Source organism: Atractosteus spatula, chromosome 1 (genome assembly GCF_055471065.1).
Source record: "Atractosteus spatula isolate fAtrSpa1 chromosome 1, fAtrSpa1.hap1, whole genome shotgun sequence".
Lineage (NCBI taxonomy): Eukaryota > Metazoa > Chordata > Actinopteri > Semionotiformes > Lepisosteidae > Atractosteus > Atractosteus spatula.
In genome coordinates, this window is record NC_142706.1 from 21538917 (window position 1) to 21566286 (window position 27370).

Below are 27370 nucleotides of genomic sequence, written 5' to 3' on the forward strand. Positions count from 1 at the left end.
GTATTTAGAGACAGTTTTCAGTTCTGGTTCAAGCAGGATGTGTATTTAAGTACAATGGTATTGCATAGAGCCTGAAGATTATCACCTTAAAATAATGTACCATGTACAATGCTCGAGTTTGTTTTGGTTTATAAACATTGTCTTTTGCATTATGACTAGGAAATTCTAATTGTATTTAGTCACCCTATTTTGTAATATAGGGAGTTGCATTATGGTTTTAATGTTTGACTGTAAAGGCACACATTGCAATTCCAGAACTACTTACTTAATTCACACTAGAGTGGCCAAAAGTATCTTTGTTACCTGCTACATTTCCTACTTAATGATGACATGAACATGATAAATGATGGACTGGCCACAGGATATTCTTACTGTATTGAAATTGCTGTCTTAGCTTCTTTGCATGCTTGACATTTCAGAGTAGAGACTGGATGTCAGGCTCCAGACTCTTGCACATGACATTGCCCAGGAGGTGCTGTTATGGGTATTGTTGTATTGTAAATGTATTATATTGTAACTGTAAATCAGCTATGAAACTGGCTGTACAACACTGTTATGGATGGAACTAGAGCTTATTAATCTGCTTTCTACTATGATGGTGAACAAGAAGGCAGGCTATGTTGGATTGTAGAAATCATTATTGAAACATGTATTTGGTTTATTCCATGCTGAAAAGAGAAGAAAGAAACAAGGTTTCGACTGTGGAGCCTTCCTCGGCTTATTGAAACATATTTGCTACTTAACATTCTGCAGTAAAGGTTGCAGGCATCATAGGCGAGGGGCAGTCTGTAGTGGTAGGTCATTATTAGTAGTAGATAGCTGTAAATGAAAATATGTTTTGCAGGATGTGAAGAAGTGTATTGAGGCGCTGGATGAGCTTGGTACACTGCAGGTCACCACACAGCATCTGCAGAAGCACAGCGAGCTGATTGCCACTCTCAAAAAGGTCAGTCACTTTCTCATTGAGACAGTGAGTCTCCCTGGTCATTCTTTTTGTTTCAACCTTGTTTTGTGGGCGGTCAGTTCTATGGAGCAGATGTGTTAACAAACCAAGAGCAACCTTACCTCTCCTGCTCAGTACTGAACAGTTAAGCCCAGACAAAAAGTGCTCAGTGCTAAGTCTAAAATAACCAGCCCAGTGGACAGTGTAGGCTACATATTGGCTACAAGGAAAAGATGTAGCCATCAGCTTTCTGTCTTTTCCACTATTAAATGAAATGTTTGATTGGATTGAAATTTGAGTGTGGTTTAGAACTTTTAAGGAGTTGCTTTGATTTTATATACTGAAAATTTTTATCATAAGATAATAGTAACTTCATACAATCTTTATTACATGGCATTTCAGCAGCCAGAAAGGAACAGCTGAAAGATTAGAAACATTATCACCACGAGTGACCTCTGTGTAGGTTTTGTGTGGAAATATCTGGATGGAGTGGTCCAGATTAAAGGTGTTACTGAAACATCTGAGTGTTTGCATTTACAAGCTTTAGAAAGAACTGTAAATGCAATTTTCTGCTGTTCATGTGAAACATATTGAAAACAACACAATTTGGGAATGTGGATAAAGGTTAAGGGGAGTGGGGTTGCACAATGGAGGTTAATGCTACTGCCTCACAGATCCTGGGTTTGGTTTTTTGTACATGTTCACACCATATGCTCTTAAGTTTTCTGGTTTGATTAGTCTTTCATAAAATGACATACTGGTTAAGCATGTTTCATTTAAAGACACAGAGTTGCTGTTGTCATTGTAAGATATTAATTTGTATAGAAGACGCAAGCACTGCATTTTTTGATTAGTCCAACACAGAAATTTGTCTTGGTCAGATTCGCAGGTTTAAAGCTAGCCAAGACATAATGGACAAGGCAACAATGCTGTACAACAAGTTCAAAACCATGTTCCTGGTGGGGGAAGGAGACTCTGTCATCAGCCAGGTGTTGAATAAGTCCCTGGCCGAGCAGCGGCAGTATGAGGAAGCCAAGAAGGGAGGTCTGAGGAAGGCAGAGGTGAAGGAGCAGACCACAGGTGAGGTGGCAGAACAGGCCAGCAGCTGGCAGACTCTTGAAGCTGGCGTATAAAGGTTTAAGTGTTCACAAATTAGCTGGGATTACAAGTATGTACATCTTAGATACAGTAATACTTTGTTAGTTTGTTAATGTTCTATGTTCTTTTTGAATAAGAATAGTTAAAACAGTAAGACTTGATTATTCCTAGCCATTTCTAGGGATAAATGTAATCCAGTTACCTCTAAAAAAAAAGTCTGATAATATAAAAGGAGCAACTTCAAATTTGAGTATTGTTTCATATGCCTTAGATAAATATTTTGTGCCGTAAAAGCATGAAATCCTGCATGCCTTACGTAAAAAAGACTTGATAAACGTGAGCTCTATCAAGCTGAGAATAAGCTTGATACATGCCTCGTCAGGATTTTACCAGCTGTTTCACTGTAGTCATTCTGTGCAGAGAGCAAGACTGTGAATGGAGACGCTAACCTTGGAGAGAGCAGCCCAACCCAACAGGAACAGGACAAAGAGAAGCTCACAGAAGACCCTGGACTTGTGGAACAGAGCAAGTGAGTTCACCCTCCCAGCAGCCCACACTGCCAAGAACTCTTGATAAGTAGCATTTACACCTCATCTCTTAAAAGTATCAAAAGAAAGCTGAGTGGTTCTTTTTTACAAGTCTGGCTAAAACCTCCTTAAGTGTTAGGAATGATGTGATATGGAATGAAGCTAGATAACTAAGTTTTTGTTTACACTGACATGTTAGGTTCCCCTTTAAATCTGATTTTGGAATCTGTGAATTGTTAAATTGTACATTCTGTTGCACAGAATCAAATTATGAGATTTTCATTTGTTTGTATGACTTTGCCAGACCTGACCTTGGCCATGCCAAGTTAATAAACACATTCACAAGTGAAGTTTCTTGTCCTGTGCCAACATTGGTTTATTGTATAGGTGTTGTAGTACTTTTTAAAGAAGGAAGTATGAACAGAATTATATTGCCCCTAGCAATTCAGGGCAATGAATGAGATATGGAAAAAAAGTTATTGGTGATTTTATTGTGTGGTAATATTTCAGTATGGCTAGATTATAATGAACATTTTGAACTTTCTCTTACTGCAGTGGTGCAACATCTAACACTAACAACTGTGCTACAGAATTTTAAAAAGATTCATATGTGAAAAAAATAAATAAAGCAAATTATTTTTCAGAACGTTTTGATCTGGTAAGACTGATACCATGGCCAGACCTCTTTTTTTTTTTTGTTTGTGTAGCGTAGTGACATGTTTTATATATGGCTTAAAACTAAGCAAGGAGAAATTCAAAATTTTTGGAAACGGCCAAAATAGTGCCAAACCTGTTTTGTCACAAAGATTCCTTTTTTGAGTGTTGCTCCTAAAGCACTCTGTGGTGCTCATAACTGCTGTTAACTCCTTAACCAACAGATGAGGAATCAGCCATTATTTCTATCTGCACAAGGAATGTCCTTATTTAGAACTGGATGAACGGGGAGAAAGTGATTTCCAAAACTTAATCAGTTCTTTTAACTCGCAAAAAAGGGCCTATAGCCTCCCATGGACAGTACAAAAGGGATAAGAACAAGTATCTATGTATCTTATGAGAAAGATCTGAAATGCAATGGGTGTGTAAGCAGACTCGCTGCCTAAAAGCATGCATTCCAGAAAGGAAATGTGTAAAAGTAAGAAGAGAGGGGTCGGGAAGCCTCAGCACCCTTCCCCTGACAGGTTCATGACATGCTGCTGGATGATAGATAACTAACATTGCTGTAAGGTATTTAACAAAAGGAAGGATATACTGTAAATGCAGTATGCAAATAAGTGGATGTCATTGTAGCCTAGAACAGGGATCCTGAGTTACCAGTCTCTTCTTGACGTTGTTTCATCTGATCTCATTTAAATTCACTGAACCCTTAACTAATCAAATTGCTTTTTTTAATGGTTGTCTGCGCTCAGGTTTCAGAAACTCTTACTTTATAATTTCCCAGACTTGTGGCAATTGGATTTCTGTCAGCTTGCTTTAAAAGTGATGCTCTTTCACAATTTGCTCAACAGCTCCTAATTACGGATTAATGCTGTTCAGTATTAGTAGAAAATGACACAACCATTCTTAGTAAAATCATTTGTTAAATCCAACATAATCATATATAAATAATGCTAAACATTGATTCTGGTTTCATACTTATTTCTAACAATAACTTACCGTTTTAAAAATGTTTTATTGGTTAATTTGAGTTCAATTAAAAAAAACACATAATGAAATCCAGTAAAGAAATGTGTTCTTCAGGATCAGAACTAGGGGAATGGGAAAGGAAGTGGTTTTCAATACTGGGGTACAAAGTCATAACATTAAAGCAAACCATGAATTTGTTTTTCCTTTGCTTTGCTGCAGTAGTATACTAATGAATCCATTATCCTAAAATTAGCAGTTGAAAGTACCTAAAGTTAAAATCTTACATTAGGTGTATTGGTTTTTACATACCTAACGTACTAGTGCTAGAATTTTAAATGGAGGGACACACTAACCTTCTTCCAAGGAAGAATTACGAATTGCACAGATTAAGCATCTCTGCTCATGAATCCATTGATGATTTCTGGTTCGGTAGTAAGATCGTCTTATAATACATGCTTGTGTTCCTCTCTTTCTGTGTTACCAGTACTGCGAAGGTCCAGCCGCAAGAAGAATCAGCGTGAAGTACTTGCTGGTCCTGACGGAAAGGTCAACCCTCTTTATTCAGGAAGGCGTGAAGTTATTCGATTTTCCACGAGTTCTAGAGCATCGTCCCATTTCAGGACCCTTTAGGGGGAGGAGATCAGGAGGTCATAGCCAGCCCTGTTTTCTAATTTTATCCAGAATTCTTTTAACAAAATGTTCTTTTCTTGAGCGAAGTGTGGTTATGTCCTACAGTTTAAACCCATATTTCAGATCTTTAATTGTAAGTGTAAATGAAAGTTTTAAATCTAGACTATTTTATATTAAAATGTTTTAAAAACTGGGTAGTTCCATTTTTCAAATATTTGCATGTGTACAGCATTTGTCACTTCCATGAAAAACAGAACAAGGAAGCAGTTGCGATATGACAGTATTTTCTAGATTTAAAAATAACTACGTACTGTAGCACCGTTCCACAAGTAATTTAGCAGTTTATGAATGAGTTCAATTTGCCAGTTGTTGAAAAGTAGATACAAGTTGCTGATAAATCTTAAGATCAGATACATTCTAGTTCCTTTCAGCAGATTACATGGATAATTTTTATATAGGTTTACTCATTCTAATGAAACTTTTGGTAAGTAAAAATACAGCAAGTTGATTATTTTAAAGTTATTTTAAGTAATGGCCTGTAATTTCAGTAGGATAGAGGTACAGTAAAACCAGATTGTCCTTGTCGTTTTTGTTTTCTTTGTACCATTATCTGCTGTCCAAGAAACTGACCCAAGTGTCTGGAGTGCTTATTTGTACTTGTTTACTCTATAAACATACCTTTAACTTTTTTCTTAGTTTAGATGTATATATTTCTTTTTTGAAAGACAGTTACACTGCATCACAAAAGCTACTGGATGGTGTGCCAAAGTCAATTGTTTTGCCAAGGTGGAGCTACTGTTAACTCTTTTTTGAAGTTGTAAGTGGTATAAATGTTTTTTTTCTTTTTTCCCAGTTGTTATATGTCGGCCTTTGCTGACACATTTATGTAAATATGGAAAGAGTATTTTTGTGCCTGTCTTGAACCCGTTTTGCCTCCATTAATAAAGCAGTGACTATAAACAACTCTGTGCAATGTCTTTGCTTCATTTTATTAATTTTTCTGCCATGCCATATCTGACCAGGCTGAAATTTATACATTTTGGTGCAAAGTAAAACAAAAAATGTTGTTTTGTTAAAAAAAGATTCATTGGTATACCTATTAGTCCTTAGAAAAATATTGCTAACATGTTTCTTAAGTTCAGAATTAAGTTGAACATTATAAAGTGCAAATTTATTGTCATTATTTCTACCTCATCTCAAGCATTTGGTCTGAGAGAGGTTATTATTATTAAAGTTATATCTAAATAGTATAATTGGGTAGATACAAGTTACATATAATTTCTATCATGGGCACTGTAAATTTATCATTTGGGTTTTAGCTTTAGAAAGTACTTCAAAATGGGATTCTTTGGGAGAATCTTAAATTTCACTGATGGTCTTGAAGGTGCATTTTTGCAGAAAATTTTCTCAAGATTTTAAAAGTTTTCAGATTTGTAATGCTGGACATTAACAGATTACTTGCTTTTAAATTTTCGCTTTTCTGTATTGAAGAATGTGCCAATTAGTTTGAGTAGAGGTCTGCCCACAACAAAAAAAATATCTACTTCAGACTTCTCAAAATGTAAGCTTACAGTCCAGTTGATTGAAGAATTGCATTTCAGCCAGCATCTTGTTATATTGATCTTGCTAATAATGACTTAAATGGATTAAATCAGAAGGGTTGTACGGTACTGTAAGTAGCCCTGGGTTATGTTGTATAAGCTAATTTGACCTGAGGTATGGTGTAAAAATAGTATCTTATTCTGGCATCAAAGCTGCAGTGAAGCATCTAGTTCTCTTATCCACTGGCTACCTGAAAGGTGCTTCGCTTTAAGAAGTGTTCAGTCCAGTAAAACATGTCATACATAATATATAATTTTGAGCAGATCCTGCTCTTCTTAGGCACGTTTTGTAAGAGCAAAAATATAAGGAAAGGATTTTACACCCTAAACTACCACAATTTTGAAATCTTGACTGTTTTGAGGCAAAAATCAAATTCAAACCCTGGTCATACAAGGTGGGTGTCGAAGCAGTATGTATCCCACTTAAGTCATTTTTCTTTATACATCCCAGAACATTAGCCCCTTAGCCAGACTGCAATATGAGATTCACCCACAAACTCCTCCACGGTTGACTAGTTGAATAAACAGACCATTGTTTAGAAATGCAGTGCATGTATGTAACAGTGTACATCAAAGTTCAAGACAGGAGTGCCAAGACCTGCTGGTAAAACAGGAAATCATCTGATGTGATGTGACATTCCAGTGGGAGGCATGGGAATGATCTACAAAGATATAAATAACACTGATGAAGTACATCAGGCTAAAGCAGTGTCACCAAAGGTGGTGAACATGGTACAGAACAATCTGCCATTTTGCCTTCACCCTCTTGGAGTGGTTTCTTGATGTTGCATCTTAGAACTAACCAGGAGAATGAAGGCATGTTTTGTTCCATTACTTTTTATTTGAAAAGATATAAAAAAACACTATTGTAACACTGTTATTGTAACATTGGGACGTAAAAAAGTATAATGCACTATATTCTTTTCCAGTGCTCGACAATTATACAGAAGTTGTAATTTGCATCACAAAAATTCAGTCCCCCCTCCAGGTTGCTTTGAATACAGTCTCTAGTTGAACGTTCCTGGGTCCACGTAAGGATAAGCCAGGAATTCTCCTAGCTTGTTGCCGTGAGTGTCGTAGTGCAGCATCCTGAAACACTTGTCACAGAAGAAGCAGGGATCCATCGGCGCAAAGCAATCTTTGCTGGTTACCCACCTTTTGAACAGGAAAAGAACAGAGGGCAGTATATTTTCTGTAGTTTCTTTTATGTTTCTTTTACCCCTTAATGATTGGACAAAACGGATTCCCTCTCTAAAGCTAAACTGTTCTTATGTACATACCTTTGTTCCCATCCTATTATAGTATACAAAGTATGTCTACCTTACATAAAAATAAACTTAGTTCAGAATCTGTCAAATGTTACACGCATGGTTTGAATATATAGTTTAAATCACTCCCTGTCAAATAATAAAACATCATGTACATGCCAAATTGATTTTAATGTCTGCACGTATTTAAAAATTGTATTTATTTTTTTCATGTTGCTGCATGTTTTGCAAGTGATCTGAGCAGCGAAAATATGAAAAAATGTACATTCCCAGAGACTAAATGAAGATGTCAAAATGAGATAATGCAACAGCAGCTTATCATCACACTACAGCTAAGTGTACGTACTGAAAACGCACAGATGCCTTGAAGAAATTTGAATGTACTGTCTTGCAGAAGTATTCAAACCCTTCCAGCTTCCACATTTTGCTGCTTTAAAGCTTGCAGTCAGAATTAAAAATGAAACTTAATGGCTGCATGAGTGAACCCTTTTCTGTGGCAAACCTAAATTAAGGTGCAATTAATAACTCACACAATTAGCTGAATGAACTCTGTGTACAGTAATGGTGTTTCTCATGATTTCTGAATAAAAAACGCCTGTCTCTGTGAGGTTCTGACGTCAGGAAGTAAACTTTACTGAAGACTAAACTATGAAGACATAAGGAAGAAGTCATGCAAAGCGCAGATCACAAGAAGGGAACAAAACACTGCAGTCTTTGAACATCCTTGTGATCACTTTGTGTTCATCAAGAATTGGAGTTTGCAACAGAGCACTTGAGTAATCCTTCAAAAATATGGCAAAAGGCATTATGGTCAGACAAAACCAAACTGTAAATGCCACATTTCTGGGCAAATATCCAACACTGTACAGCTCCCAGTCAGCACCTTCCCTGAAGTCAAGTAAGTTGGTCACAGCACAGTGCCGCAGGGATGCTTTTTGAGATGAAGGGGAAAATGGATGAAGCAAAGTAGCAGTCCGGTTTTAGAGGAAAGTCTTTTAAAGACCTAAAACTGGGATAAGAAGTCACCTCTTAACAAGCAATAACCTATGGCACATGGCTCACACTTTGCTCCATTCTTGCAGCAGCACAGCTACAAGGCAAAAGTGAATTCACTTCAAATCAAATTGTTGTCCATCAGTGATCCCCAAACTACTCGACAGAGTTTGAGCAAGTTTGTAAAGAAGAATGGGCAAAACTGCACCAGCCTGATGTACAAAGATTTCTTCTAGAAAGATCTATGGTCACAACTGCTGCCAAGAGTGATTCCACCAAATATTAAGTTCTAAGGTCTGAAAACTAATGCAATGAACATATTTCAGTTTTTTCTCTTTAGTTTTTGTTGACATTTATTTTAACTATTCTTACCCCTCATAAGTCTTCAATTATCATTCATTTCTTTAATGAAAATATAGGGTTTAAAAATGTGTGTGCATTTTTTGAAGTTTACAAAATGAGAGACTATAGGAAGGCTTTGAATACTATACAATAGAAGGAAATGGATTAATGATAAGTTACCACTTCACATTTGACATTGGACTGTTTTATAACATAACTACAAGATAAAATGATTAGTTTAATTGAAATTACATTAATGAAAAGTAGGTTTTCTCCATTTTATAAACATTTGTTTCTATAATTTGAATACCAAAGCTCCTCTTCTGTACTTGCAAGACAATGTCCTCAAGAGTAGGCAACCTTTCAACTAGGGCCTGGAAAGTTGCTTGTATGTGTGCAAAGCCACAGTTCCACATGAACTTATCTTCCTCTCTGATTCAAGTAGAAAAAGTTAATCTTAAATCTTGAACTGTTACCTAAAACTTCATATAGTGCAAAACATCCATCTGAACATCCCAAGTTCATTTGCCTACATAAATATTCCACGAGCTCTGGTTTTCATTATGTCGTCGAATCAGTGATTTCTTTCTCCAAAAATGTCAGAATACATGTCAAATTATTATCAATTTATTAATTCTACTGACAGTAAAAACAACAAGCAGACTTTGAAGTATTAAATGGCTACAGCTGTGATCAGCCCAGTGCATATTTGGTGTCTGAACCAGTAAAGGATTGTAAATACTGAAAAATTATAGGCATATACATTTTGCTCTATTAGACTTGTGCTCCACCAAAAATTCTAATAGGTAATATTTCAATTTTCTGAAAACGTCTTAAGGAACAGAGCTATAAAAATTGCTTTTGCAAAATGCTGAAGTATATCAGTGTCAGGCTTATCATGTCCACTGCTTTTATGAGGCCACTTCCTTGAGACTATTTTCGGATAAATGTGATTTTCTACGTGATCGGACGTCAAAATGGCCTCTGAGAAACAAAATGATGCAATGCGCCTGGGCTGCAATGAAACCCAGCCCAACTATCTCTTCACAAAGAACGTCCTAAACCGGAGGGGGAAAAAATAATGGATTTAACACGGACATATCACCTCCTTGTGATTCATCCGGCCATGACATTACTATAGCAAGTCAGCTGAAAATAAGCACACTGCAACTTGCTGGTGTTGAACTTAAAACCCAGAAACTCCCATGGGACTTTTCCTACCTTGGGATGTACATGTTGCACACGGAGCATTTCCGTGTCTGGACCCAGTGCTTCTTAGTGATGACTGGGTAGAGCGTTTTGTCTAGGCAATCATCCCGATGGGCCACCCTGATGCCAAACGGAAAAGAAATCTGATAACATGTCACCAACGTGACTGGCAATGATGGGCATAGATCAGTGGTTTGCCACATTAATTTTAATTTAGGTCACACACGGACATGAAAGCAGCAGACATTATCAGACATTTGTATCCTGTGCACAATAAGACAGTGTTTCAGCTTAAAATATTTCCATGGTTGTGCGTCATAGCAACCTGTAAACGTCAGCACTTTTCATTCTGTTATAATAATTTATTTCTGCATTCTAACTTCTCTCTAGATTTGTATGAGTTAGGGATCTCTTGAACTACCCAACTTAGTCAATAACAGTACATTTGATTAGAGTTATGTATAGACATTCTCTTACAAATTTGTAGTTTGCTTCTCCTTTTTGAGATTACTTTTATAAGTGTTTAAATGCCATGTTTTGTTTCTACTTGAAAAAGAGAAATGATAAATAAAAGACGACTAAATTAAACTAAGTCCCTAGAGAAACATTTACTGAAAGGTTCACAAGAGTTTTTGGAATATTAAGTCACTATGGCCAGTCCAAATGTCTATTTATTGGTATTATTAATTGGTTCAAATCTAAAAGTTATTATCTCTTGATACATTGCAAATATATTATGAAATACAACAGAGGTAGAAACTAAATGAAAGCATATTTAAGACAGACCAGAAAGAACATAGAACATAATAGGAAGACATTTACACAGAAACAGTGTTTTAGGAATCTGTAACAAGCTACCAATGTTAACACAATGGCTTTCAAGAAACAACTAGACAAGATCCTCAGATCAATTAACCACTAGGGCTTCTCTCTCATTTGTAACCTTTATGTTCCTATAGTGGAGCTCTACGCAGTGTAGTATGAGAGGGGATGGGTTTGGGAGAACATGTGTATTAATGTTTTTGTAACATGTCTTACAATAGTTTGAGTAGGCTGGAAACAAAAAGGAGTTCTAACAATGTCAAAGCTCCAAAAGTCAAGGGAAAATATTATTTCTGAAGTCTTCATGTTTTTTTATTATGGAAATCCCATCCTTCCATTTTCTAATCTCTTCCTCCAATTCAGGGTAACGGGAGAGCCAGAGCTTATCCCGGCAAGCAATGGGTGTAAGGCAAGATACACCCTGGATAGTACGCCAGTCCATCGCAGAGCACATACTGAACAGACACAAACATGCATGTACTGTACTTACACCAGGGCCATTTTGCCCAACAGTCAATTAATCTACTAGTATGTTTTTTTTTTGACTGTTGGAGGAAACTGGAGCATCCAGATGAAACCCAGGTAAACAAGTGGAGAACATACAAGCTCCACATGCTAATCACCCTGCCACTGTGCTGCCTCTCTTTGGAAACCACTTCTTAAAAATTTGATATTGGCATTAAACCTTATCCATGGTCAGTGAAATTAGACTGCCGACTAATCATGTCTTTTGGCAAGGTGTTCAACATGGGAAATAAAAAGCACTTGGTGAGTATTAGCTCATTCACTCATACAGTAATGTTATTCATTATGGAGATCTAGATCAAGTGTAGGTTGAGCTTATATTTTTTTAGCTCTGCCACATTTTTAATTTTTGATACATTCACAGTGTCACTGGAACATGGAGGTGTTCAAAGGCAATGATCACCTATTTAGTTTGACTCTTCTGTAAGAAATCAATTCATGTCTTATTTATGTCCACTTTGTTCTAGTACAAGCCATAAAACAGCTTATGAAACAATTGCATCCAAGTATGAACACAACTACCATAAAGAAAAGAACAGAAAACATGTATAGGAGACAGACATCAAACCACACCTTGACAGAAGGTTGTATACTTTGCAGACACTCACCTGATGTCTGTAATTATAATAATATGTTCACAATCTCCTTGATGACAATATAAGTAAGGGAAACCAATTTTAATTTTCAGGTCGTTAAAAGTTGCCTCTTCCATTTTTGCAGCTTGTAACTTGTCATGTGTGTAATGGTTCTGAGCCCAGTCCAAAATGGTCCTGAAAGCAAACATAAATCCAGAACACTGCAGATGAGCACTCTATGTAACTTGCCTTCTTTACATCATGCAAACAACAAAAAAAAGTATTTTCCAATGCTACAGTTCCCAAAACCAGTGTGAAATAAGACAATACCATTGATTGCTACACTGTACTACGCAAAGGAATTAGTCCAAAAAACCCACTCTGCTTTTTAACTTAAATATTACTTTGATAGCTATACTGTACTATAACCTTGAGATACATACAGTATAGTGTCTACTCAGTGTACTTTAATATATTTCAGTATATTAAAATTCAACCCAGTACATCTATGTGCAGAAAATCATGGGAAAAAAGTCAATAAAGTCATTTGGGGATCTTGACAAGAAAGAAAAGATGACTTAAAATTTTTATTTTTCAAAACTGTTCAAAACTTTGCATCCTGGAAGACAATTTTAAACTGTAGAATTGTAATTTTAGAGGTGAAACACATTTGCTTTTCCTCAAATGACCAAATCACGTCAAAGAACGCGATATCAAACGCAGAAGCAACCAATCTAATTATACGGTCATTTAGGACAACACAGACACTCAATAAAGACCACAAGCAATTGCAACACAGTCCTGATAAGTACATATAATCAGATGGACTGTAAAAACGTTTTGTGTTTTTTAATGTTTGCTTGACCACTGAAGCCACAATTACATCAATATCATGTTGAATGATACAGTTTGGCCCTTTGAAGAAGGAAAAGGGTTTGACATGACAATCATGTTTACAAACTTAAAAATAAAATTGAGTCTAACCTTTTAGAAAATAATTCATTATTCATTAATTTATCTGGGGATCCTGACAAGCAAATGTATTTATATTGTTAGGTGTACATAAAAAAGCTAAAATTATATTAGCGAACTAAAAGTTAACAACAGCTAAAGTTCCTTGTATTCAGCCTGTTGCAACAATGTCCCATTTTGTTGAATTACAAATGATGCATACATTTTTAAAACAGATATTTATCCAAATATAAATATGGATAAACATAAAAATATCAAATGATCAAAACTTGCATGATCAGATTGAATCCCTTTAATTAGTAAAGAAATTAAATGCAAGCCCAGATGTGCATCAAATCTAATTCTAAAGAGTTTTAATTTCCTTAGCTATTCCACCATTTTGAGTAATACCGTTGAGCCAAGCTCCCGTCATACAGTTAAGAATGTTCCAGACCATCTTAGCTTTGTAGCTAGTATAGTAAAATATATATATAAAATGCAAAAAATTAACTGAATAATGATTTTCTTACAGAATTAGTCAAATGGCTTTTGTGTTCAGTAATAGTGATTCATATGTTTTTTTTTTTGATAAAATACATCTGTCTTTGTAAGGGCTCTCATTCGGGTAGTGAATTTAAAGCAAAGATTAAACCATGAAGGCCAAGCAGCTTTTTCAAAACAAGTTTTAAAACTGATACAGTTATAAAAAGGCACAGATTAGAAGAAGGGTAAAAAAATCAAAGACACTGAAAATCCTTCTGAGTACTTGGTGAAATTGATTAAGAAATGAAAGGTGTATTGGAGCACCCTGACCCTCCCTAGATCAGGCTCTCTCTCCACATTGAGCAGCCCATGTTCATGGGACAACAATGTCCTGTGCACTCCACAAAATTTAGGGCAAACTCAACACAACAACCAGTGAACATCATCCCTATTGTAAAGCATGGTGCTTGCAGCATTGTATTTTGTGGTCAGACTGGAAAGCTTGATCAGGCTGAAAAGAACACTAATGGGAAATTCTAGAAGAAAACCTGTTTCAGTCTGCTAAAGACCATAGGGTGGATTTTCTCAATAACTAGAGAGTATTTTACATACCTGAATCAGGTCAATACTTGAATATTTTGACCTTGTCAATATAGAACATTCTTTTGAGCTCTGGAATGCATCTTGTCTGGTGTCTTTAATGATTCCAAAGCAGTAATACCTTTTTTTACCTGGTATCCAAAATCATCTTTAATTGAGTTAAGTTTTGTCAGGACTGACTCTGTCACTTTAGTTGTACCCCAATTATTTTAATGTATCACCCTCCCATACGCATTACAACTTCTATACAATTGCGTCTATTCTCTACTGCATTGCAAATAGTATACAATGTAGCTCTAGTTTCAGCAATTCGTATTAGAGACGCACCAAGCGTATTGTTTCTATAAAGAAGCAGGCATACCACTTACCCTGACAGAACCTACCTATATTTTATCATTATCTCCAAGGTTTTATTGAAACTACAGGACTTGTCTTAAATGTTAATTTCTGAAAGAGTCAGAGTCATAAGGCGTTGTTTGAAAGCACCATCCTGGGCCATCTCTGAAGACCTCCAGGGGTCTCTTGACACACCAAAGTGTGCTTTTACATGATCAGACTGTATACTACTGTTTTGTTTAATATGAATCTGTTTTGTTTAAAAAATGTACAACAATTCAAATTTCTCCCAGTAATACTAATGCCTACTGACAAACTAATTTGTCAGTATTATTCTCTCCCATCGGAGCTCAGCAAAGGAATCATCAATTGCTGTAAAGACACATGAAAAGGGGTTAGAGCTTCAGCTTTGTACTGCAAGATTTAACATTTGGCATTTCATGTGAATGAATACAGGATCAGTCACATGACAGGACATCCCTTAATTGATTCTTCAAACATGTAAAAATAAGTCACATAAAATCCAAAACAAGGACGTTGTGTATAAATTCAGATAAATCAATGTGAATTGCTCTGTCCTTTTATGACAATCATCTGTTTATCTACACCATATGGCATGACTACTATGGTGAAAGTTGTTAATTCAGGGTGAGAATAAAATTTCTCAATAGAGTTTTAAGAGACCGGATACAAGCATTTTAGCTCATTCAGCTCAATGTGTCACAGTCTTGATGTACTCACTACATTTGAGGGGTAGGCGACCAAGTACTAACTTTACACTATTTTAACTACGTTACTTTGTCCCAATACTTATGCTGACTTGAAATTGGGGGGATTGAATAAAAAACATCGTTCTTCTAACATAGTTTAACATATATGCACAAACATATCCACAAATAAAAGACATTCTACCTCACATTTATCTTTTGATCTGAAATACAAATTATGTTTCATTGTCCCAATACATCCTTTCACTGTCGCTACTATCAAACAGGCTAGATGGGCCAAATAGTTTCCTCTTGTTTTCTTATGTTAGTATGTATATAGTGATGAAATAGTTAATAACTAATTTATGATCGTATGAAAAATGAAAAGATGATGCATCTTTGAATGAATATGCATCAAAAGAGGTGCTACAGCTGACAAACAATGAACTTGTACAACACAACTAGACCACAACTTACTGTACAACAAGAACGGAAACAGAAACTTTCATTCATTCCACTGTATGGAATAAGAAATAGTATGAGACCCTTTCTTAAGGAATAAAGCATAAAGCTCCTTTCTGTAATATTATTCTTTAGCTGAAGACAAATTATTCACCGTTAATATGGTGTGAACACTATAGCATTTAATCTACACTGCCAAATCTAATGGATAAAAGACTCAAACACTGGATGTGGGTGTATCTCATTCCTGACGTTCCCAGCACTTCCTAGCCAAAACCCACTTCCTGGAACCCTATAGCAGAATCTGCATCAGGATTATAATTTTCAAGGAATCGGTTAAGGATACCCAGCTTGTCCTCAATGGAAAATAATGATTTAAGATTAGCTAGACCATTGAAAGAGCTGTGATGCCCTAGACCTCTGCATGATTCTAATTGAAAACTGCTTTGTCTTAGCAATTGTGACCTTCATGACAGGCTGAAGTATCCCTTGATTTAAAGCTCAATTCGATACATAGACCAAGTGTTCCCCAAGACAGGAGTCCATTCCAATTTCACAATGGCATGCCAGAAAGCCCTACCAGGAAATCCCACACGTTGTTTCTGTAAACAAAAAGGACAATAATCCTACCTCATGGTTTGCTTAAACCCATCAAACAAATCACAACTAAAACACGCAGCAACAGACCCCATACACTGGTCTAAATAGATCCTATTCATACTTATACTTTTCTATTTCTTACCTACAAGTAACTAGGTTTTAAGTCAAGATAGTTCCAAGGACAAAGATAATTTTTTCCCTGAAGACAAGAGGAATACGTTGTCCTATGTGCGCTCGGGTTGTGCTGTGCGATTTCTAACAGACCATTTGCATGACACCTGTTGCAAAACCGTTGGCTTTCAAGTGTCCCAGGGCTATGACTTACTGGCTGAGGTCTCTGCATTCGGGGTACCTCATGTCATTGTAGAACACTCCCTCAAAGAAGAAGAAGGCAGATTTGTAATGATCCTGAATAAAGAAGGTAGAAAAAAAAACACAGTAGTTGACAGCACAAAAGAGAGATCAACAGTTCACATCTCACTACGTATTCCATCAATGCCTTTTGGCAGCTGTTTATAAAACTGAGAAATAATAATGAAAAAAAAATATTGATTTCACTATATGCACTCTGGCTTTTTTGGGTATAATCAGCTTTTATCTCCTATTAGTTCAGCAATTACATCGGCTACATCATCTCCTGTCAATGGTGTCTGTATAACAAATGTAAAATGGTAGTGATTACCGAGTACCCTGACAATCTGACAAAGCCAAATAGATAGGAAGACCAAATTTATTCTGCAGCATCACTGAAGTGGCAGAGACACTCAGTGTTAGTAATATATTTAAATATTAAGGAAGAATTTTTTTGATAGTCTCAATGGTCAGGTTAATGTTTGAGCCTCCACCACATACTTTTGTCGTGTGTAGAGCTGTGACTAAAACTTTTCAGCTATTTTTATTTAAAAACAGAAGAATGAAATGGGTTAAGAAAGTGGAAAAAAAGGCATTTTATGTCTGGGTGGGAAAAGCTCACTAAAGAAAATATCATAATTAAACTTCAGAAGAAAACAACACCTAAACTAATGGGAAACTAAGTAATATTTAATTCACTACCACAAAAAAATCAGTATAAACAGCAAAAGTGGAAAATATATATGTGATAAAGCTCAACTGTATAAATTGTCTTCTGATAAAATGTCACAGGAAACAACAGCAGGAAACATTTGGATAAAACAACAAATTATCTGAGCGTGAAGTGGAAAGTACATGGGTGGGTCTGAAAATCTAAATCAAACAATTGCATTGCCAATGTCTGAATTAGATGCAAGTTCAGGAGTGGAGAATGATCAGCTGAATAAGAGAACTGCTAAGAACTCTCCATCAAACCTGCAATACAATTCCGCACTAGTTAAAATTACATTAGGAAACTACACAAGTTCTCCAAAATACTAAACTATACTAATTTTTATTGCTTTTACTGCTTTGTTCAAAGTTTGGGTGCAACACGTCACTCTCAAGATTTGACTGAGGCAGACTTTCAGAAAAAAAGCAGGCAAAAGCCTGAAGCTGAGGTTTAAACATCTTGGCAAAGAACCAGAGTGAAGAAGTCCACTATGGCTGGGCAGTGTGTATATGGGATGCGCACCTTGTTGATGTGCTCTGGAGCCAGGTCAGGCATATTGCTGAACTCCCCACTGACTTGCAGGTCACTCACACAGCAGATGGAGTCTCTCAGCTCTGTTAGCTTCTGAGAGCCCAGCACTCTCATTGTCTGGTGCTGCCTGTGCCTTCTGAACTGTAAGAACACAGAAAAACTTGAGGCAGGTGTATCAGGAGGCACAGATAGGGCCATTTGAGCAAATTCATTTGAATCAGTCTCTCCAATATCAAACAATATAATATTAGACCTCAATCATTCAAAACCCAGTAAGCTGAATAAACAGTTAACGTCTCAAGTTAATGTAACCTCTTAACAGAGTAAATTACTTTATGACAAGAGAAAGCAGACATAAAATTGTCAGTATGACCAACAGTCTTATTCAATAAATTGAATTCAGTCGTGTTATCCTGAATGAGTTATTTTTCCTTTTAACCCAACACAACATGCTGTTTCTGTGATGGAACAACAGAATGGAAAGGAAAATCATATGTAATTATCTTTGGAATTTTTTGTTTTATTCCAAGAGGAAAACATCTGTAGCTGGGATTTGTGAAACTATCCTCACCCACATGATCAAACTACTGACCTAACCCAGACTCATATGATTGCATTGATGAGCTAGTGCAATAATTTACCCTCTTAAATATGACTGGGTACACAATGTTGATACTCAAAATGATTTCCCCTTCTGCCACCATGGCTTCTGGGTCTGCCGGCCTCTTCCTTTCAGTTACACATTCCTGAAGGCACAGAAAGAGGAAGGTCGCACTCATTATAACACACACTGGAAAGACGCAAAGACACAAAACAACGGCACCCAAAAAAGCACCTACGCCTACCTACGCTTCCTTTCTATTCTGTATTTTTAGATCCAGTGTCAGCTGTCCAAAATATGATGTCCTCAGCCAAAAAAAGGATAAACAAATAAACAACAATAGCATTAAATACATTTCAAGAATTAACTAGAGAAATTTGCAGATGATGGATACTAAATTAGAAAACACTACAGAAACTACAGAGGAAATTAGGGCAAAAAAAAAGATTATTTTTAACAGACAAGTGCAGTGTGTTACATGCAAATAGAAAAAATATTATTTTTAAATTATTACTACATTGTACCCGTTTTAACACAATATCTTAATTTAAATTATGCACTTTTTACTATTTATTCTTACATTGTTCACCTTTTTTATTGCTGCTCCAGAAGTGTCTAGGAAGTTAAAATGATATATCACCATAAATACCTAAACATTTCTCAAAAGCGAACACCTCTTCATGCTTAGTGCTTTTGTAGTAGTTTGTGTTATATAAATAGTTTATGTATTTTAAACTATAAACCTTTGGAATGGACTCCACATGAACTGTTTCAAAACAATCAAATATGGTTACATTTTCAATTCCATCTGCTAACATTCCTAGAGGTTTTATTCAATATATGTGAGGAATGTTAAAATCTCCCTAAAAACCATTTTCTCCATATTGTTACAAATTGGGGGTTATGAAAATGGTTAAAATCAGGAATTGACTAAGCCTCAAGTGCCTCCTGACTTTTTTTTATATAAGATCAGATCACTTTATTGGCCATACACAATTTCTTGCATTAGGAATTTGTCTTTTTTCCCCACATTGCTCTCCATGAGACACACAGGCACACAGACAGGGAGAGAAGCTTGAGGTCAGAGCGCAAGGTCAGCCATTTATACAGCGCCCCTGGAGCAGCTGGGGTTAAGGGCCTTGCTCAGGGGCCCAACGGAGTAGGATTTCTCTGCCGGCCACGGGATTTGAACCGGCAACCTTCCAGCCACAGTGCCACCACAAACAAGAGGAGGCCATTTATTCCCACCTAACCTGTTTGGTAATGGAATTACCTTTTATTACTAAAATACTACTGTGTTTGTAACCAGAACTGTCTGTTAACGTGAAAGATTCAATGATAATGAATGATAATTATATCTGCAATGTTACTGCATTAGCATTCATTTATCTCTGTATCTTTTGTTCCAAACACTTGAAGCCTTAAAGTATAAGTAATTACCTAGTGGTCCTTTGGCATTTTACCAATCCCTTGGGTGCTCTTTCTGAATCTGCTCCTCCCATTTAATATTTTTCATTCCGTTGTAGATCCTTACCTCCAGCCTTCCTCACTCCCATGCTGACAATTTAGAAACTGGTGTGTAGTACAGATTAAGAAGGATGTCCTGCTCTCACAGGCAGCAAGTTCAATCTTTTTAGTCTCAAACAGGAAAGGCTACAAGGGATCTGATTTCTGGATTCAAAATCCTCAAGTGCATTGACAAAGTAAGCCGCCCTGATATTTCAGAATTACCAGCAAAACATAAATCAGACCACACAAAGGAAAATTCACAGAAGTACAAAGAATGGGAGGGAGTTCTTTAAAGCTAAGGTTGCAAAAGGCTGGAGGAAGGTACCATTGTTTCCTGTAAAAAAATGGTTGGATGTGAATCTCAGACCTGGAGGAGGGGTGAATATGATCGCTTTATGAGCCAAATGAACTAGATGGGCTCATAAAAATGATGGGCTCTCTACACATCTCTACACAAGGCTAAAAGACTGCTTTTTGTATTTCAAAGTATAGATCTACTAGAATTAGCTTAAAATAAAACAGTAGAAGATAGAATTGTGTTTCTCAGTAAGGAAGAAAAAGATTGAAACTCCAGTGTACAGTGCACGTTTTAATATTTTTCCCCACACTAAAAGAAGCCTGGAGTCTCAGCTTATGACTGAAAGTTAGGTTCCTGTGAAAGAGTCTTTGCTAATGTTCTGTGCATGTACAGTATTTCAGTAGACAGCCTTTTAGCAACACTGTATGTGTTGTGTTGAAGCAGGAAGCTTCGCTTGTTGACAAGCCAGTCAGATGGCCAGTCACACAGTGATCTTGCTTGTTTATAAAAGGGCACTCAAGTGTCACCCTGGCTACTAGACGGCACCACACAGCAAAACTGTATAAACGTGTTAGTAAAAAACAAAGAAGGTCTGTCACTAGTGGTGCTGTGGTTTTCTCAATTGGATTTAGAGGTTGAAATTCCACTGACTGGATCTGGGACAGCTGACAACAGAATATCATGCAGAAAAGGAACATTACAGCAGTACTTATCATTCCTTTTTCTGATTATGGACAGAGACAAAAAAGATAATACAAAAAATCAGAAGGGGTCAAACTTACTAGTGCACAGGCTAGCACAGTACATGGCAAATCCTGTTCCTTTCTTATTTACCCCAGAGTTCATAAATTTTATTTTTTATTTTTAAATTGCTTTTTAGAAATAGGACTTCAAACTGGCTTGAAGGTATACCATGGCCATTTTGATGATCAGTGAAAAGCTAGCAAGGTTATCTATTTTATGAATAAAAAGCACAGTGAATTTGCAGCTAGGTTTGATGTTTCCAAAACAATTGCTTTGATGCAATCATTCATATGATACTGTGAAGAATCATTCACGAGATACTGTGAAGGGGGCTCTACGTTCAATAACACTATCAAACTACAGTTTGAGTACTTTTGTAAGCATTTAAATGAAACTTAAAATTAAAAAATAAATGAAATGCAATAAAAAAGGTAATGAAAGGTCTAAAATATTTTTTCCACTTTACAAGAACATCTAACGATCTACTCTATGATGACGAACAGAGACTAAAAAAGGGGATTTGAGGACCTGTAATCAATGTATATTTTTTCAATACAGACTAACCTTCGTCAAGCGCAGAACTTTAGCAGATCATGTTTTCTTGTCATAAACATTATGTTGCTAACATAAAAACAAATACCAACTTTTCAAACATTTAAAATTAAATTTTAACCACACTGAACTGAAGATATACAAAGATATCCAAAGGCACGGTCAACCAGTGAGAACAGGAGGCTGCTCTGTATGCAAAGGGTTATTTTGATCCTTGGAAAGACATCTTTGGATCAATATGCTACTACCACCAAATGGGCTAGAGAGAACTGGCCTACACTAATTTGTAACCTTTCTTATTTTCCTATGTCTGTACTCAGATTTTGAATGAGTCTGCTCTGAGCTGATGCAGAAAAACATCTAAAATAGGTATGTTTACAGTATATTATTTCTTACTTAATAACTATAGACATTTACTCGCACAGTAGCAAGCACTAACAATGTAGACACTTGGTTTACATTCCAAAATTTACTAATAAATTTTTATGCACACTACAATAATCTAAAATAAGTCATTCCTTAATTTTACTAACACAGCAGGGAATCACGTGGATATTTAATCAACAAGATCAGTGAAAACACATACGTTATGGAAGCACAGTTGCAGTGCAGGTGTTGTTGTTGGCTATTGTCTACTTGAGTTTTCCCAGAGGGTGCAGACTGAAAGCAACGTGGAATTTATGTCTTTATGAGACAGACTTCAAGTCAGAGAGGCAGACTGAACAGATTCCTCTCACTCTACGTCATCTACAGCACAGGTTGAAATGTTGCACAGAACTGTCACATGGACTGAACAGATAGCTGTACACCACTTCACAAGAGTCCTTTTTCTGTGCCAAATATATACCGACATGGACAAGTTCAAGAGAGATTTCCTGGACAACTTATAGGATTTTCTATACCAGCAACAGAGGTAGGGTTATATTAATGAAGGATTGGGTGGGAGTGCTATGGCAGAGAAGTAAAGTGGGACATGTATATACCTCACTTATCCAGCATCAAAGTATCACCACTTAAGCACATTGTGAGAGCTGTTGATGGGGTCTGTTAATTTAGCCTCAAAGGCAATTTACAGTAAGATGCCATAAAGCTGACTTGCTTTAGCAGTCCCAGTGGCTTAACGCTACATAATAAAAGACAGGAATGACACCCAAAAACAGGACACAGCAGACCAATGTCTGCTGCATATCAAAGGACAGAACCTAGATCAAGAACAGGACAAGAAGTAATTACATAGCAAAGAACAGGACAAGCACTCAGATTGTGAAACAAACTTTCTCCTGACTGTATATAAGAGCTGGGAAACCCTTGCAGGATTGTCTGGCCTGCGGGGCAGACCCAACGCACGTTGATGTCATTATTGAGTTCAATAAAACAACTGAATCCACGCAAGACCGTGTCCTGCTCCTTTGATGAAGGATTTCCCACATCAGAAGACAAGCACATATGTTATATGGAATAGAATATTGAGAGGTGGAAGACAGAGAGTTGGAATCCTTGACCATATCACAAGACCCCTCGCAAGTCACCTAGGTCCCAACATCACATATGTAAAATGACCTGACCTACAAAGTCTCTAGACTTTAAGATCTACTGCACATTAGCAGTTTGTAGAGTCTGGTCAGGGACCTCCATCTACTTCAGCACCAGCTCTAACACTTGAGCAGCAATATGAGATGACAGCACAGTATAACTATGGCCAAGGGTCCTGAATCAATATTCTGACATTCACCTAATTCTGGCATGTCTGTCTCCTTTGGGCTTTACAGACAATGGATGAGAATGTACGGTCATGTATGAGGTCACTGCCTTTTCAATTCCTAACTAGATTTTGCCTTATTACTATATATGTATCCATACAAACTGATCTATGATAGGGATCCATCACATCAATAAACAACCACCAAAAATATTACAATCTACACAATATATTTTCCTTAATGTGATGATTACTTGATTATCTCTCAAAAATGGTGGGTAGCATATATGAGGTTGTAGCTTGTAAAACCTGAAATGAGTACTGTTTAAATTCTTCTTGTATTTGAACAGAATCTTTTTCAAAAAATATATATCTCTTTTAGAATGAAAAGAACGTTGAGATGCTTATTAAGAGAGGATTAAACCAAAAAAAATGCCTTTTTTTAAAAAAGGGGGCAATAAATTACTGTTTTCATTAAACATAAATCAATGTTGCCCTTTGTAAAAATAAAGCTGCAATTAAAACACAAATCATGTGGTACCATGAATTCTAATTCCCAAGGTTTCTTCTTTCACTCATAAAGACGTAATTATTCATGCCAATGTCATAAGTAAAATATAAAAAACAACCGTAGACAGTGCAGTACAGCTCATATCCATTCGCACCTGATCAACAGAGCCTTGTTCTGGCGGATAAAGGACAAGACTACAAAAAAAATCAATTTCTACAATTTTTTTCCACATTGCCATATCTGCCATGTTTTCTGATTGAGTGTGGTAAACCTTTCTATGAATTGATCGTGTACTACACTAAACTATCCTTTCTCAAGCAAAGTACAACACTGATCAGGTCATTTGTGATTGCATGTCTTATATCACCAGTATGACCGACATACTTATTAAAGAAATCTTTCAAAGAAATACATCTCATCTTGATTTAATAGTCTGCTCACCTTTCTTTGCATTAGCAATGTAAAAATACAAATGTACTTAGGTGTATTGATATGCTTGAGGAAATATAAAATATTTGCCGATAAACACAATACATAAATTACAACCGTCAGACAGATTGGCAGAAACACAAAACAGACTAATCAATTGATAAATTAGTTGCCTTTAGAAACCCCGCTCTGTAAAATTAGGAGGAAAGGCAGATAGATGTTTTATAAAAAAAAAACACTCACACTCTTTAGGCATAAGACATGCAAAATGTACAGAAAAAAACCTGATATTTAGATCATTAAGCACTGCAGTTATCAACTAAGCTGCCTCATGGATGCCACCTGGTGACTGGAAAAAAATAAGAGAGACAAATGACTCCTTAATATACACACTGAAGAAATTCCCCCACCTAGCCTCCAATCACAGAAGCGCTACACAACACTGGAATAGGAACCAGCGTTTTGTAGGACTGAGATAATACAAATGTTTCATCTCCTTCTCCAGACTCACCATTTCACTTGCATAGATGTTACTTCTGCATGTCTTATCTATTGTCAGAGTTTCCCGGTAATCCTGCTTCCTTTTTTGAACTCTGCTCAGACGAGAAGATAATAGAATAAAAAAGGGAAAAATAAGTTACACATAATTTAACAAAAAATCTTAGAATGTGATGTCCATGTGCACAGTGCGAATGCCTTGAACAATTTCCCCATTAGACTTTGCTTTGAGCTCAAAATAACTGATGTAGGAAGGAAATGGGTGCAGTAAATGGGCTCTGGGACTAGTGCTCTGGAAACTCTGTCTAAGGGACTGACAAGGCAAAACACCCTGTGGGTATTAACACCAGACAAATTGTTAAGCAAAACGTTTTTTTTTCCATTAGCTTTATCTTAAAATTTTATTAAGGTGAAAACTGAATAGGATAAAGCCAAGTTTAAAGGGATGTTGTGTGGTACAAAATAAACACAGCTCAGGTATGAGTTGAAAAAAGAATATGAGTGCAGAACATGCAATCTGTTTGGAGGAATGACTAAATTTAATATTATTATTATTATTATTAATAATAATAATAATTCCTTACACATACAGTATATAGACCTTTCTGGACACTTCATTCCAAGTGCTTTACAGGCAATAGGGTCTCCCCTCCACCACCACCAATGAGCAGCCCCAACCTGGATAATGTGTGGTGAGTGTACTGGCACACTATAGCTGCCACCATATCAGCTATCAGTGGGGAGGAGAACACAGTGATGAAGCCAATTCAATTTATTAGGAGGCCATGATCAGTAAAGGCCAGGGGGAAATTTTTACAGGAAGCCGGGGTAACATCCCTACTCTTTTTGTGAAACACCCTGTGGGATTATAGTCCCTGTCACTATACTGCGGCATTAGGACCCACACAGACCCCAGGGTGAGCATCCCCTGCCAACCCCACTGACACCTCTTCCAGCAGCAACCTTAGTTTTTCCCAGGAGGTCTCCCATCCAGGTACTGACCAGGCTCACACCTGCTGAGCCTCAATGGGTTGCCAGTTGTGAGTTTCATGGTGATATTATGAACTTATTCAAGGGCTACAGAAAGGAGCTCAACATTGTCAAACGCAAAAGAGTGATCACAAAAATCAAATAAAGAATTAGTAATAAAATATTTAAATTTTTTTTTACAGATATCCTCACCTCAATGTCTGCAGACTGGGATTTGGGCCAACAACTTCTGTGTCAGGTGATTCGTTTTCGGGATGACACCTTAAAGTATCCAAGCTGTCAAACCAGTAATAAACACAGGACACACATTCAATTTACAATTTCCATTTTAAACTTTGATTTTATTTATCCTCTGACTCTTCACTTAATAACGTTTGCTTTGCCATCATAATTTCCACCGTAGGTATAGATAGATAATACTTTATTAATCCCGTAGGGAAATTGATGTGTTACAGCAGTCCAGCCCAAGACAAGCAAAACAGACATCAGAATAGTTATAAAACAAAAGACAAACAAGATAAATAAAAATAAATAAATACATAGGTGTGTGCAAAATGTGCTGATCATAGTCACTGTAAAAACAATAAAATATGTGCAAAATGTGCATAGGTTTATACAGACTGATTGTCCAAAAAGTACAATGGAGTAAACATGCTGTCCATAGAGGAGCAAATGAAGGGCTAAAAGTCCTAGCCTAGGGCAGCGTTATACACCCTGACAGCTGCCGGGAGGAAAGACCTGCGGAAACGTTCCCTTGAACACCGTAGCTGGAGCAGTCTATTGCTAAATGTGCTCCGCTGCCCAGTAACAGTCCCATGAAGCGGATGAGAGGTGTTGTTCATGATGGCTGTGAGCTTGGTCAGCATTCTCCTCTCAGCCACCACCTCCATGGGGTCAAGGCTCATCCCCAGCACAGTGCCAGCCTTCTTGATGAGTTTATTGAGCCTATTTGCATCTTTTGTCATGATGCTGCTGCCCCAGCACACCACAGCATAGAAGATGGCTGCCGCCACCACTGATTTATAAAAAATGTGTAGCAGTGTTCCACACACTGCTGTTCCAGGTATGAGAATTGTATATTTCTGTTTGTTGCTCCAAAATGTACATGCTGCTAAGTATATTTTTTTAGATACTTTCACACGTTTGTACAGGGATGTGAGCATTTATTCTGCATTGCAATATACAAGTAAACTGCAAAATAAGAATCATACAGCTACAGTTATATGACTGTTGGATTTAATGTTCAAGTAAGAGCTGGGAGACAAGATAACCCTGAATGTCACAGGACACAGTGCAACTTGTATATCGGAATTTTTTTTTAAAACAGGTGCGGCGAAATCATACCTACACACAAATTTCACTTCCTCCAAGACGTCTGCACTAATTCCGACCTCCTCTGCAAACGCAGCATCTTCTGCTTCTTCCGAATTAGCTGCGTTTTCTTGAAGGGAGAAATAATCGGGGTTCAATTTCTCTCGCCACAGCTTCCCAAACGAGCCTACATGAAACACTTTTGTGTTGACACCTTTATATTCGTAAGTTGGAATACTGATGTTTGCAACATCCAAGTCTCCAACATCAGTGGACGTCGCCATGCTGTTTTAACTGTTAACGGAAGTTACGTTTAAAAACGAAATGGCTTCTGGAGAT

The 27370-nt window shown here is 36.8% G+C and overlaps 2 protein-coding genes across 9 annotated transcripts in view; one reads left to right on the forward strand and one right to left on the reverse strand.

Moving 5' to 3' along the window:
• The window catches only part of psip1a (PC4 and SFRS1 interacting protein 1a), a 33832-nt gene extending 28048 nt beyond the window's left edge, over window positions 1-5784 (forward strand). For all 7 annotated transcript variants that reach the window (XM_088924672.1, XM_088924695.1, XM_088924713.1 and 4 more), the window contains 4 exons: window positions 845-946; window positions 1825-2023; window positions 2462-2570; window positions 4676-5784. In XM_088924672.1, coding sequence (XP_088780798.1) covers window positions 845-946; window positions 1825-2023; window positions 2462-2570; window positions 4676-4712 — 447 coding nt within the window. In that variant the 3' untranslated portion in view covers window positions 4713-5784. The remainder of the gene's footprint in view (window positions 1-844; window positions 947-1824; window positions 2024-2461; window positions 2571-4675) is intronic.
• A 1545-nt stretch (window positions 5785-7329) lies between these two features.
• snapc3 (small nuclear RNA activating complex, polypeptide 3) lies at window positions 7330-27321 on the reverse strand. 2 transcript variants are annotated; one of them, XM_088924931.1, is made up of 9 exons: window positions 27065-27321; window positions 25913-25996; window positions 24744-24825; window positions 18531-18635; window positions 17881-18030; window positions 16621-16703; window positions 12190-12351; window positions 10247-10354; window positions 7330-7577 (listed from the first exon to the last, which is right to left on the reverse strand). In XM_088924931.1, exons 1-9 carry the CDS (start codon window positions 27313-27315, stop codon window positions 7430-7432), a joined length of 1173 nt encoding a protein of 390 aa, XP_088781057.1. In that variant the 5' UTR covers window positions 27316-27321; the 3' UTR covers window positions 7330-7429. The 2 variants fall into 2 exon arrangements, with proteins under 2 accessions (XP_088781057.1, XP_088781066.1); XM_088924940.1 differs by lacking the exon at window positions 10247-10354.
• Window positions 27322-27370: the final 49 nt, after the last annotated feature.

Bases quoted from the DNA above. Each gene is read 5' to 3' on its own strand.
- snapc3 (XM_088924931.1), bottom strand. From the start codon at position 27,315: ATGGCGACGTCCACTGATGTTGGAGACTTGGATGTTGCAAACATCAGT. The intron at 25,997-27,064 runs GTATGATTTCGC...CTGGTTTGACAG, and splicing joins GAAGTGAAATTTGTGTGTAG to CTTGGATACTTTAAGGTGTC. The intron at 24,826-25,912 runs GTGAGGATATCT...TCGTCTGAGCAG, and splicing joins CCCAGTCTGCAGACATTGAG to AGTTCAAAAAAGGAAGCAGG.